The following is a 12,704-nucleotide window of genomic DNA, read 5'->3' as shown; positions in this document are numbered from 1 at the left end:
CTCAGGCAGAATGTTCGATTGTCATGTGATATCCATTTGTATAGAAATTCTTGCGCGAATGGTTCAAAAATCAAGATAGTCTATTTATTTTAAAAGACGAAATTTATTATGAAAGATCTTAATATACGAGGTCGGAGGCCCTGTTCTATTTAAATGGTGTGGTCTTGCCTCGGACTCTGGCTCGTAGGCGGGTTGTATATATTCTTGTTTAGGGTAGTGCTTTATATAGATAACAGTTGTTTATTGTCTACGGCGTGAGTAATGTACAAGCCTCACCACTTTCATCCAAGACGCTTTGGCCTTTAATACCAAACTCATCCTGGCTGGAGGTCCCTTCTTCCAGCCGTAGTAGTTCCACCCCTTCGCCCTCAATCTCATACTCCGATTGTACTGGAATAACATCAGGACAACATCAGGCTCGAGAATCTCAGGCTCGGCAGTGTTGCCCTGCTCGAACGACATCGGTTGCGAGAACACAATTCTCTTGGTATAATTCTCCTGAACAAATCTCTCCCTCCGTCGCGAATAATGGACCTTGTTCACCCGAAAGGCATACACAAAGTCAATTGGCTCCCCGATTTCCTCGCTCTCTTCATTCTTCCAGATCAACCCAGCTTTTGGGCCCAGCTCGAGCCCTGGAACACCAGGACTGATCCCAAAATTACCTTCACCTCCGGTTCCCTTCCCCTTTGACATGGTCGTCTTCCCCCCATACGCAACCTTCAGCCCAGTAACAACATAGATCGGCTTCCTATACCCCGTCTCTTTCAAAAACCTCAAATTCAGCTTCCCATTCAGCGTCTTCTCCAGATACTCATCGCCAGGCTCAAACTTCACAGTCTGGAGTCTCGCGACTTCAACCCGCGACTTGCTCTGCCGGTCAAACTGCGCGCTTACATCCCCGCCGAAACCGACATTTGCCATGAATGATCCAAACAGCCCGACCATGCTCGAGCGCTCATGCGAGACCTCACGCGTCCAGGGGTAGTTGAATTCGGTCGTGGCGCCGGGCGGGATGGGCAGCGCGGGGTCGAGATATGGTGGACCTTCTGGAGTGAGGGGATTGACGATTAGTTTTCCGAGTGTTATTGTTGTGTTGGGCTGTATATCGGCTGGGGCGAGGATCCATTCTGGCTTGCTAGGCATTCTATAGGGGTAGTGACTGATGAGGTGGTTTTTTTGATGTTGTGGGCGTTGTATCTCAAGCTGGGAGCTTCAAGGTTGCTTTGATAGATGGCCCCCGCTGCTCCATAGTTAGCTCGTTGGTTGGTTGGCTGATCGTGTCAATCGCGCTGCAGCGACGATCTCCCTTCAAGTTGGTGGCTCTGTTTACCGTCCATACTCCGTACAAGCCTGATAACTCTCCAGATACAGGTGATAGGACATGGTAATAGTATATATTGTGAGCAGAGATGCGAGCATAATGCAATCATATAATGAGTATAAAATGAGCATAATATGAGCATAATGTTTTGTTGTCATTGCACGTGAACACATCCTGCCTAATCGGGAAGGCAGCTGATCTGGAGTCTCTGGGATCCTTTCACTTTCATCCTCTGTGCAGTAGATACGAATACTACTCTGGAGGAAGTGTTCATGATGAATCCTGACATGGTCTGCGTCAACTCCATGGGTGGAACCGGGGGTTCTCAGGTGTGACGTACCCAGACCGAGATCAGGGGCGGGTGGAGCTTCTGTCATGGTCGCCATCAGCCGCGAAGAGCCTGCTGATCGCATCCATCCAAGCTTCAACTCAACCATGGCTGCCAGACTTTCCAGAGGTCTGCTTCAAGCTAATTGTCGCCGTATCGGTGGCCTTTCTTTGCGCGCAACACCTCGCATTGCCATTGCCAGCTCCAGTGCCAGTACTGGTTTCTTGGCCCGCCGTAATGTGCGGAACACCGCGCCTTGGACTTCGCGCGTCCCACAGGTGAACTTCGCCCGGTATGCTCATACGGACTCTGGCCCATCCGAAGAGCCACAGGCTGCCATTCCCTCTGTCGTCGAGGTCAAGGGCAACCCCGTAACTGAGAAACATTGGACGAGTCAGGAGTTACCAACTGGTAGGGCCCTCAACGCGTCGTCCTGAACGTGACCTTGCTAAGAAAACCAGTGGATCCTTTGATTGAGCCCCAGACCATCCACCACTTTATTGAACTCCTCGCATCCGGTGTTCTTCCTAATGGGAAGAGAACCGATTTGCCTTTGCTCAATCGAGATGAGATTGATCTTTTTATGGCCCCAAGCACCCAATGGGCGCCCGCTCCGTTTAACAAGAGCGATCTCCCGGCGATATACAACATGATGAGCCGTATTCTCAGCGTGGAATCCAACGCGCTATGCCAGGTCGGATTCAATATCCACACAGTCAAAAATCGCCTGTGGGAGGGACTCGTTCCGGTCTCCGCTGGGCGCTGGCTCGAGAAGGATCTCAACAACCCTGCCCATTTCGATATTGCACATGAATATCTGACATCTGTGATTGCTGTTTTCGAGTACCTGAACATAGGACCGCTCCGCAACAAAATGCGCGACTCGTTTAACCGGATGTCGGATGACTTGCAAGATATGCAGGATGCTCTGAACGCCCGGCGCAAGGCGCAAGATCCCTCGCTCCCGGAGATCAACCTACCTGCGCTCTGGATGGAATTCTTTCACGCAAAGTACGAGGTTATGACTAGCACCTCCCATTCCTGGGTTATGGCCCGTCTTTCTGAGATGCGGGAGCGTTTGGTGAACGACTTGATGGCTCTCTCGCCCGATGATACAGACAGCCCCGAATTCAAGAAGTTTACGGAGCGGTGGCAGGCTCTCATTTCAGTCGGTTCAATGGCTGATTTGAACATCTGGATGTTCATGGACGGGTATAATGGCTACCAAGCACCATCCGAAGTGGTTGGTGGACTACACCAGCCCGATCTAAGGAACATTGACGTAAACTCCGAGCTCAACAACCTCATGTGGGAGCGGCTAAGACAGCGCATTGAGGCCCAGGATGAGGCCGCAAAGGTTCAGGGCCCCGAAGTTAAAAACCTCGAGCCAGCCCGCCGTGAGCGCATCTCTGTCACTACAGAAGTCCAAGATGAACTGCGGACAAAGATCCGCGGCGCATCGCCGCCACAGCCGCCATCTGCAGTCCCTTGGATTCAGCTCGTTCTTCGGGGCCAGCAGTCAGTCTTGCGACAGCCTGAATCAGAAAGATCGAAGTATGGCTTTGGCTTGGCGATTTATCGCTCAGCGTACGACATGTCTGATGAGCAGTGGGAGACGCTACGTCGTGACGTGGAGGCCCATCTTTCCGCTTGGGGAAATGGCGTGCCGGGAGCCGACGAAGTCAAGCCTCTGTTCAAGTTGCACTGGTTTGACTGTAAGGATCTTGGTGTCGACACCAAGGATCCATCGGCTGTAGTAGAGGCTGCAAAGAAGTGCGATTCCTTAACCCTGTCAATACTATCATGAGGTTACTGACATCTCGCAGGCACTTCCAAGAAATCCGGAGCTCGGGTGGGTACGAGCGTAAGATTGACGGCTCTGCTTTCCTCCTGGTCGATCCTTGGACAGTAGCATCATATACAAACAAGGATGCCGCCCCTCTCGCGACCGAACCAGGAAATCTCCCGGGCGACTTCCAGCCCCATGTCCTCGCCATTGATGCAGACTTTAAACCCAGAGATACCCCCGAAACCGAAAAGAACGACGAAAGCGCCAAGTCCGAGACCGACGCCGACGCGAACAAGCAACCTCAGCCCGCCGAATATCAAGGCCATGTTCGCATTCAAGGCAACCTTGTCTGGAGCGAGCTGTACCCATTGCTGTCGTCAAAGTCAGCGGAGCTGGAGCACCTGTGGCCGCTGGCTAGAGATCATCCAGAGAAGGTCTACACGGGCTTGACGGTACCGAGCCAGGTAGCGCCGTGGAAAGAGCATAATTCCCTGAAGAGCTTTATGGCGGACGGCTTTACGGATTTTCTGAAGAAGAAGGATCCCAAGGCAGCCGAGACACTCGAGCGGATGAGAAAGTCGGGTACTACTAGTCTCTGATTGAGAATGGGTATTTGTATGATTATATAAAGGGGAGATGTACGGATATTATGTTACAGTATGGCTCACATCAGGTAATCTAATTCATGGTTCCCACCTTCACTGAAAAAGCAACCCTGCAAGCGAAAATGGAAACGCAGACACTGGGGGAATCAACCCACTCGTCACACAATCCTCCACAAACCCGATCGCCGTCAAAACCAGCATGGTAAAGGTCCAAACATACCCAACCCCATAAACCCAGTAACCTAGCTTAGACCCAGAACCGCCCAACCTCCGCCCAAACTCCATCCCCAAATCCTCCAGCACAACCAAAACAGGCTGCAGAAGAAAAAACCTCCACGTCCCCGAAAACCCCATATCCGGCCGCGCCGTCTTCGCAGAAACATAATGATAAACCCCCGAAACCCCAAACGCAGTGAAAGTCTGGATATATCTTGCTGATAACGAACCGCGCCGCGCCTTGAAGATCGTATTCGCCATATACCGCGCAGGAGACTGCAGCACCCGCCGCATATTCTGATGCCAGACGCGGCCCCAGAAGCGGGAGACTGTGTAAGCATCACTCAGATTCCCACAGAAGGGCGGGTTCTCTTCATATTTCGTCCAGAATAGACCGGATGCGGAACCGATGAAACATAGCGCCGCGAAGCCGAATTCGAGGATGGTGATGTTTGATACTGCGAATGATATCACTGCTATGCTGCGTTGGGGGAGTGCCAGGTCGTAGAGAGAGATTGCCCCGGCGTTCGTTAGATTCTTGAGAAGATAGACACTGCCATCGTGTAGGAGGTATAGCTTTATAAAGCGAAGGACGAGATGGCGTAGGTATTGCCCCTTCGATAAACCTTTCTCCGGACCTGAGGGGAGATGCGGGATGGTCCAGTTCCAGCCTATGCCGCGGGTTTCGCCGGCGTTTGTCCACACCCAAAGGAGTTTTTCTCCTGTTGATAGGGATAGGTATTTCGCTGGTTCTGTATTTGAATTTTTTTTCTTGCTGCTGCTGCTGTCATCCTTTGTTTGGCTGGGGGAGGTCCGCCAATGCTCCTCGTAAGGGTTAGAGAGGATGAAGAAGTTCAGAGCAGAGAGGATGCTGAGGAAGCCTGCTTTCATTAATACCTACTGCGTAGAATCTGCGATGTGATGAAGGGGCCTACATATTCCAAATTGGTAATCTTTTGCTGGGTTTGTTGGCGGGACGAGGAGGATTACTGAGATGTAGATTCCCAGTTGCAGGGCTGCGAATAACGGTCGTACCTGTTGAGGGACATGATAAGCTAGGAATAGATTGACTGGGTTGAGGAGCCACAGGAGTGAGGCGAATTGGTCTCGCTCCATTGTGGCAGTGAATAGGGCCTGGATGTGGAAGCTGGAGGGAGAAAGTATCAGTAAACGGGAGGAAAATATTGTCGGAAGTTGTAGGAATGACGTCGCGCCATCGGGAAGATCCGCTTTACTGGAAAACATCCCAACACTGTACAGCTGTATCTACAGTCTACAATATATGAATTCCAGAACTCCGGCCAGAACTACAGGGTATCCCAAAGCGACTGGAGAGAGATTATAGCCGTGGAGAAAAGATAAGACCCAGACATGTTCAATTGGGAATTAGATTGAGATTCAGGGCATTCCTGCAGCGCCGTTGTACTCCGCTCATCGAGACCCGTTAATCGCATCCACAGCGCCAGAAATAATTTGCTGATTCTGTGGCTTAGGCTTCTCGACTCCAGGCTCCAGAGACAGTTGAGTTGAAGGGGGGCGAACTACTCAGCCCTACGGCCTCGGCCTCACCCGTGGTTCTTCCCCTGTTGATCATCGCCTTGAGCCAAATCACTGGAAATAGTATTGTAGAATACACCAAGGAAGTCTCTCTCCGGGAATTGTGTCGGAGATTATAACTTAGTCTAAAGGCGTGGTTCTCGCGGTATCTGCAGACAAGATTCAACAGCGGGAAGATTCCATGGTTCTTCGGTTGTGTACCTGGCTTGCATGTAAAAATAGACCATCGATGTTTCAGGCTGAAGCATACAGTGGCTGTGAACCTTGCGTTTCTCTGCAAAAAAACAGCAGGCAGCAGGAATAATAAAGCGAACTCGACGTCGAGACAAGCCCCACAAGAAAGCTTACTCGAAGCTTGGGAATTCGACGCGTCTCCACTGCTAATTTGGGAGAATGTGGCTGCCTGCAAAGGAACAGTCTACGGAATACAGGGTACTCTGGGCTGTGCGATGCAATAAATATGCAATAATAAATAAATACAGAATGTCTATTAATGATTAATGAATGCATGTTTATTAATTAATATCCGCAAAGTGATGTCACCCCGATCTCTGCGACAAGAGATCCCTCCACCTCGTCAGTGGCTGTGGATTGGCAGCGCTAGACAGACTCACTAGACAGACTAAGGCACAGGGCTGACTGGTGGAGCTGAAGCCATTGGAGAATGCAAACTGAGCGACGTCTCGTGCCGCTAACCGCGTGGCCTGCAAATTAACAGCCCTGCTATTACTATCGAGTAGTATTAGTTAGCTAATTCTGTCCCTGGACGTAAAGATATAAAGGGGCACCACCCGCCTGACTGTTCCTGTGACGTCTCTACACTATTATACACTGCTCTCCTCCACCTCACAAAATACTTAATACAACAAATAATATAACCATCAAAATGGTCTCCTTCAACCCCCTCTCCCTCTTCAAATCCTCCAAGGACGAACAAGCCAACTCAAACCCAACCTTCGACCCAAACACACTCACCATGGTGCAACCGGGGAGTCCCAACGGGCCATCTATGAACACCAGCAACAATGCGAACGGTGTTGTTTCCGAACAGCCTGCGCGCCAGGAGCAGATGGGCACGGGGAATGATTTGCACCTACGCGGTGGTGGCGGTGGTGGATTCTGCTGCGGGATGTGAGTTTTGCCATATTTTCTTTCTTTGTTTTGTTGTATATTAGTGGGGAGGCTAATACTTGGTTAGCTGCGCGGGTCTTGCCTGCTTCGAGTGCTGTGAGATTTGCTGCTAGATATACCGGAATACGTTTGTCCCAGTCGATAAGAATATAGCCTGAGGGTGCTGCTGTGTCGGTATTCGGCGGTACCGGTGCCCAGTTGATACGATGGAAATGACTGGGTTGGTCGTCGCTTTTTATGTTATACCCTGCGTTCGTATTGCTAGATAGCCTCATCTGAAATACAGAATGATTGCATGACTTTCCCAGCCAGCCCCCGTATCGTATGCAGTGCAGGTATCGATAAATGGTTGTTCCTCGCCCATGTAAGCTCCCTCACCAGCCGAACTTCTCCAAGTCAACGCCAACGGTGATCTTCTTTTGCAGTTCCAGCTTGCCCGCCTCGTACTTGACAGTTCCATCGTCGTTGAATCCCGCAATCTGGACCAGGCCGCCACTAACCTCATCCATGATCTGGCCATACGAGTTGCCGTCCTTAATGTCACAGCGCAGGGTCGCAGATTCCCAGTGGGCGACAAGCGCGGAGGTCGAATTGAAGGACCTGAGGCAACCAGGGCATCTTTAGGCTCGACATTAGCATTAAGGACAAGAAACATGACGACGAACTTACTCCATCCGACGCGAGCCCTGACTCTTCGCGAGCACATGCTTTTCGAACCCTTTTTTTGTCGAGCAACGCCTCCCGCACGGACAGACATACTCGCCAGTGAACCCGTCAAGGAAATTCGCTGCATCGAAGTCCTTGTAAATCCTCCGCAGCACAAGAGCCATATCAGGAGGCCCGATTGATCCGGATGTAGCACCCACGCTCGACGCAGAGACAGAACCACCCGCGGACCCAGACCCAGCACCTGACGCACCAGAGTGCTCGCGGCCCTTTCCTTTCCACCTCTCATTTTCCTTGTCGCTGTCCTTAGCAGTTTTCTTCGCAGCATCCTTAAGCGCCATCACACCCATTATTTCATCTAACGCCGTCTCTTCAGTCCCAGGGAGCCCAGGCCAATGTTCATCAATAAGGCTACCAGCCACTCCACCGGGTTGATTCGCCATCGCTTCGCGGTTACTTTCGCCTATAGTCATCGGAAGCGCAACGCCGCCGCCGTCGCCGTCCTCGTCCACGTCAACAATAGACGGGGTCATAGACGCGGCCATACACGCCTCTGCTATCTCCAGCGCCTCCTTCCGCATGAGCTTCTTTGACTGTTCGAGCAGGAGTCGTTTCTGGCTGATGGCCGTGCAATCGCCGTTCTCGACGTGGCGGACCATGCCTGCGGCACTGCGGAAGGTCTCGTTGCATCCGGGGCAGGTGAGGGTTTGGGCGGTGCGGTGGTTCTATCATAAGCACATTGTTAAGATAAGCCAAGTCATCATAAAACACAGTTTAACATGATAAATAAATGCACGGCACTCACCAGGCGGATATGTCTATCCCGACCACCCTCACTTCCAAACTCGATTCCACAGACTGGGCAGACGATGTGCTTGTTGCTCTTGATCTTGTGGATGAGCAGCTGGTCTTCGGTCTCGCAGTCTAGATCGCATTTCTCGCAGTACTCGTGGTCGGGGGATGTTGATTTGTGTCTCTTCATTGCGGCGGTATTTTGAAAGAAGAATTTACAGCTGGCGAAGGTGCAGGGGATTCTGCCGGGTGGTTCATCGCTGGGTAGTTTGGCGAATGAGGGGGGAGTGAAAGAGGTTTTGGGGGTTGGAGGGCTCGACATGGTGACTCGGGCTCGTGGATGGGGACTCGGGATGGGATTGACGATAGTGAGATGGAAGAGGCGAGGATTCGGATGGGAAGAGATTTTGGGAAAGAGATGCGAGATTGGGAGGGGTGAGTGTCTTGCTCAGGTCCGATGCGGAGGGCAAGATGGGAAGCAAACGAATGGCATGGAACTTCAGTGAAGTGAAGAGGTCCAGACTCATAACTCTCCGATGACACTATGCAAGCAACAAATCCATTCATTGAATCAGTTATCATAACACATTCCGAGCAACCTATCAGACAACATTCAATAGCTTTTGAAATAGCCACCCAACAACTTGCCGACTCTGTCAAAGGTCGAGACATCTAAAACCTGGAGAATGGCAGCCACTTCCCCCTCAGCGTAATAACAGCCCAGTTGTTCCCCTGCTCATCCGTCTCCTTCTCAACCTTGGTGGAAAACGAAATCGCACTCATAATCCCATCCCCAAACTTCTCATTCAGCACCGCCTTATATGCATACCCATAGTTCTGCACGATCTCGTAAAGGCGATAGATCAGCGGCTCCTTGGGCGGCATTTCGACAGTGCGGCCACGGTCAGGGAAGCCCTCGAGCTGGGCGCTCAGGGTCTCATGGGGGATGTCGAGGAGGGAAGACAGTTTCTGGATATCTTCCGGTGAAGCCTTTGCCTGTCCGTAGAAGATCGCAGCGGCGGCGACTTCATTGCGCCCGATGTGCTGGGCGATTTGTTCGAAGGAGAGCTGTTTCTGCGCCTTTGCGCTGAATAGCGTTGCGGCGGAGGCGGGGAGGTTGGGGTGTTGAGTTGTCTACATTGTTAGTCTAGTAGTTGAGTTTGGGTGAGGCGGCGTACATCAAGAGTTGCGAGAGACATCGTGTTGGAATACTGCAAGGTACTGGAAGGTTGAGCAAGGATCAGGGTTGGTGGAATATTTGTAGAGGGGCATTGGGCCTTTATAACCGTGACGTTATCAGTTCTCCAACTGGCAGTGCGGGGTAGCTATCTGTCGGTGAGGGGTTGAGCATTCCATGATTAATCGATTGATCGAATGATGGCTAGTTAAGTAATTATGTTGTCAAGTCTGGAAAACAAAAGAGTATCAAAAGAAAGACAGCATGATCATTTTGACTATGATTTAAGCCTTGGGATTGCCTGTCGATCATTGTACCGTATTCAGTCCTGCCGAAATGTCATGTCAGACCAACCATGGCATCCTCTCAGCTCTAAACTTGATTGAACTCCGCCCAACAGCCGGAACACCCGGGAATACAGATACTCCAAGACAACAGCTCACTTATCGACCTATGTGGGCCACCATCCTTCTAGGAAGCTTCTCGGCTTGCTTGGATGGCATTTGGCTATACATTTTGAAACGACCCAGAAGTGCACTAAATGAGCCAAATCTATCTATAAATCCATCCAACGATCCACAATACGACCCTTACCATGTGAGATCCGAGCCAATTTGATGCACGGCCAAAACAGCGAATTAGAACTCATCACGGGCGCGGCTGCAAATCTTATGCCCGTACCCTGTCGTTCTGTTTCGCCAAAAAGCCTCAAGGCTCCTTACCATGTGCTGCCACTCAGGCATGATGTTTTCGCAGGCTAACACACTTTGACTGCACCATGGCAGCTACTCCTCGCTATTCACAGCTTTACCCAGGGGCATTGTTGTGCGTTCGGGTCCCGAGGCCGCCGGGATCATCATACAACTACCCGATGTAGTTACTCAACATGCCAAGGCTTTTGTATAGATGACAGCCTGAAAACTAATAAGGATCAGGATCGTGGCTGAGGTACAAGCCCGGGGGAGAACCTTATAAACGGAAAAAATTTCGTCAGCCTCTCACTTGGTATTACCATCTATCAATTCAGTGACAATGTTTATTTCGGGATTTCTCCTGCTCTTTGCCGGGGCGCAATCCGCTTTGGCTACATGCAAATGCGTACGCTAAAGCCTCACCCAATGCTACACCCCCAAATCTAATAATAATTAAAACAGACACCAACCGATACCTGCTGGCCATCATTATCAAGATGGAGCAAACTCAACTCCACCGTACATGGCCAACTCATTTTAAACACCCCAATTGCAAAGCCATGCTACCCCGGTCCGAGCCAAGATAAAGACCTCTGTCAGGACATTAGCAGCGAATGGAACGATGCTTTATTCCAGGAAAAATATCCAACTGGATATACATATCCGCTGGTTGATACTTGCCCGCCAATTAACGCCACGGTTCCTTCCTATGGTGTATGTGACCTGGGCAACTCGCCGGTGTATACGATCAATGCGACCAGAGCAGAGGACGTCGCTGCTGGAATTAGGTTCGCGAGGGATAATAACGTGCGGCTTGTGATTAAGAATACCGGGCATGATGCTTCGAGGAGGTTAGTCGAGGATGTCTAGGTTGTCCCTAAAGCACGCGCTAACTATACCAATATCGTGTAGATCGCAAGGATATGGCAGTCTGATGATTTGGATTAGAAACATCCGAAATGGCCTCCATTACCAGGACCGCTACACTTCGTCCGACGGCTCTTGCCAGTCAAACTGGACTGAAAGTGCAATTACCATTGGCGGCGGATATATTTGGAAAGATGTGTACGCATTTGCGGCTGAGCATGGTCGTATTGTCGTTGGCGGAGATGATCGCGTGCGTCTTCCTACACCTTTAGCACACCTCTTCAGCATCAACAATTTTGCTAACGCTATTTCAGACCGTCGGTTCGATAGGAGGATATATCCAAGGTGGTGGTCACGGACCTGCAAGCCATACCTTCGGTCTGGCAACAGACCAAGTCCTCGAATACCAAGTTGTGCTTGCATCCGGCGAAATCGTCACAGCCAATGCGTGTCAAAATGCGGACCTATTCACTGCTTTGCGCGGTGGAGGGGGAGGGACATTCGGTGTTGTCGTATCTGCGACAATCAAAGCACACAAGACGCGTCCGGTTCTCGTGCACCAGGCGGAAATTGTTCCGCTGGATACAGGTAATAATGGCAAGAATGCTCTCTTGAATGTGACTGCGGAGCTCTTGGCGCGATTTCCTACCCTCTTGGATGCTGGGTTTGCGGGGTATGCCAAGTTGATACAAGCGGGCGAGCAGCGAGTTTATGAGCATGTTTTCGTTAACCTGCTCGAAAGCAATACATCTGCTGCTGTTCAACATGCTAGGCAGATTATGCACAAACGGGTTGTGGAGGACGTGCTACTTCCATTGAATGGCACCTCGCTGTTCGTCAAATCGAGCTTCCAGTTCGTTCCCACGTTCGGGGAGTACACGTCAGGCGTTGGGAGTAAGCAGGATTCTGCCGGGCCGGGACTTATGATGGCGTCCCGCTTTTTCGATAAGAAGTCATTGCATGATCAACAGGAAGGTCTTCTGGATATGCTTCATATAATGTTCTCTCAGAACAGCACAAACAGCACAGGGGCACTGCCCTCGGCATCAATGTTCGATTTTGGTTTGATTGGTGGTGGGAAAGTGCTCGAATCGGCGCCGCATACCTCTGTTAATCCAGCATGGCGAAAAACGTATGGCCTTGCGAGGTACATTGATATTTGGCCGGATAATGCGGACTTCCGCGAAATCCAGCAGATCAACGATGGGGTTACATTCCAGAAGCAGGGTGCCATGAAGGCGCTGACGCCAGGTATGGGAGCCTATCTCAATGAAGCTGATGGCGAAAACCCGGAGTGGAAGGAAGATTGGTTTGGGGGCAAGTATAACTGGCTCAGCTCCGTTAAAGACAAGTATGATCCGGAGGGAGTGTTCTGGTGTTGGCGATGCGTTGGGAGTGAGGGCTGGGAAGAGGTGAAGGGTGGGACAGTGTATGGCCCACTTTGCAAAGTAAAGTGAGATATTGCCATGGCTGTTAGAACGTTGAAGTGTATAATTATTGTAGGTTATGCATGAATAATACTAGAGTTTCCTTTAGTTCCAGATACGTTGAATCAGCGAA

General features: G+C 50.8%; 9 protein-coding genes across 9 annotated transcripts; 4 read left to right on the top strand and 5 right to left on the bottom strand.

Moving 5' to 3' along the window:
* Positions 1-238: 238 nt before the first annotated feature.
* ASPVEDRAFT_38694 (uncharacterized protein) lies at positions 239-1,591 on the bottom strand (the record flags this gene model as incomplete). The annotated part of the gene is made up of 1 exon (XM_040811759.1): positions 239-1,591. Exon 1 carries the CDS (start codon positions 1,144-1,146, stop codon positions 241-243), a length of 906 nt encoding a protein of 301 aa, XP_040664992.1. The 5' UTR covers positions 1,147-1,591.
* Positions 1,238-2,083, bottom strand: ASPVEDRAFT_507242 (uncharacterized protein). Its single transcript, XM_040814353.1, has one exon. It carries the CDS (start codon positions 1,759-1,761, stop codon positions 1,330-1,332), a length of 432 nt encoding a protein of 143 aa, XP_040664991.1. The 5' UTR covers positions 1,762-2,083; the 3' UTR covers positions 1,238-1,329.
* Positions 1,760-4,040, top strand: ASPVEDRAFT_26050 (uncharacterized protein; the record flags this gene model as incomplete). Its single annotated transcript, XM_040809855.1, has 3 exons — positions 1,760-2,063; positions 2,114-3,425; positions 3,479-4,040. 3 exons carry the CDS (start codon positions 1,760-1,762, stop codon positions 4,038-4,040), a joined length of 2,178 nt encoding a protein of 725 aa, XP_040664990.1.
* Positions 3,932-5,555, bottom strand: ASPVEDRAFT_38692 (wax synthase family protein). Its single transcript, XM_040811758.1, has 2 exons — positions 5,198-5,555; positions 3,932-5,143 (listed from the first exon to the last, which is right to left on the bottom strand). Exons 1-2 carry the CDS (start codon positions 5,376-5,378, stop codon positions 4,140-4,142), a joined length of 1,185 nt encoding a protein of 394 aa, XP_040664989.1. The 5' UTR covers positions 5,379-5,555; the 3' UTR covers positions 3,932-4,139.
* A 1,150-nt stretch (positions 5,556-6,705) lies between these two features.
* Positions 6,706-7,063, top strand: ASPVEDRAFT_80842 (uncharacterized protein; the record flags this gene model as incomplete). The annotated part of the gene is made up of 2 exons (XM_040816936.1): positions 6,706-6,950; positions 7,018-7,063. 2 exons carry the CDS (start codon positions 6,706-6,708, stop codon positions 7,061-7,063), a joined length of 291 nt encoding a protein of 96 aa, XP_040664988.1.
* A 261-nt stretch (positions 7,064-7,324) lies between these two features.
* Positions 7,325-8,730, bottom strand: ASPVEDRAFT_80841 (putative C2H2 finger domain protein; the record flags this gene model as incomplete). The annotated part of the gene is made up of 3 exons (XM_040816935.1): positions 7,325-7,550; positions 7,620-8,341; positions 8,422-8,730. The coding sequence occupies 3 exons, from the start codon at positions 8,728-8,730 to the stop codon at positions 7,325-7,327; spliced, it is 1,257 nt and encodes a 418-aa protein (XP_040664987.1).
* A 350-nt stretch (positions 8,731-9,080) lies between these two features.
* cyn1 (putative cyanate hydratase) lies at positions 9,081-9,607 on the bottom strand (the record flags this gene model as incomplete). Its single annotated transcript, XM_040806052.1, has 2 exons — positions 9,081-9,542; positions 9,587-9,607. The coding sequence occupies 2 exons, from the start codon at positions 9,605-9,607 to the stop codon at positions 9,081-9,083; spliced, it is 483 nt and encodes a 160-aa protein (XP_040664986.1).
* A 225-nt stretch (positions 9,608-9,832) lies between these two features.
* On the top strand, positions 9,833-10,687 carry ASPVEDRAFT_38689 (uncharacterized protein). Its single transcript, XM_040811757.1, has one exon. The coding sequence runs from the start codon at positions 9,922-9,924 to the stop codon at positions 10,201-10,203; it is 282 nt and encodes a 93-aa protein (XP_040664985.1). The 5' UTR covers positions 9,833-9,921; the 3' UTR covers positions 10,204-10,687.
* A 519-nt stretch (positions 10,688-11,206) lies between these two features.
* Positions 11,207-12,700, top strand: ASPVEDRAFT_38688 (uncharacterized protein; the record flags this gene model as incomplete). Its single annotated transcript, XM_040811756.1, has 2 exons — positions 11,207-11,394; positions 11,459-12,700. Coding segments are annotated over exons 1-2 (1,321 nt in total), but the record flags the coding sequence as incomplete, so codon positions are not given.
* Positions 12,701-12,704: the final 4 nt, after the last annotated feature.

This window comes from Aspergillus versicolor (genome assembly GCF_001890125.1).
Source record: "Aspergillus versicolor CBS 583.65 unplaced genomic scaffold ASPVEscaffold_2, whole genome shotgun sequence".
Lineage (NCBI taxonomy): Eukaryota > Fungi > Ascomycota > Eurotiomycetes > Eurotiales > Aspergillaceae > Aspergillus > Aspergillus versicolor.
This window is presented reverse-complemented; position numbering and strand designations above follow the sequence as displayed.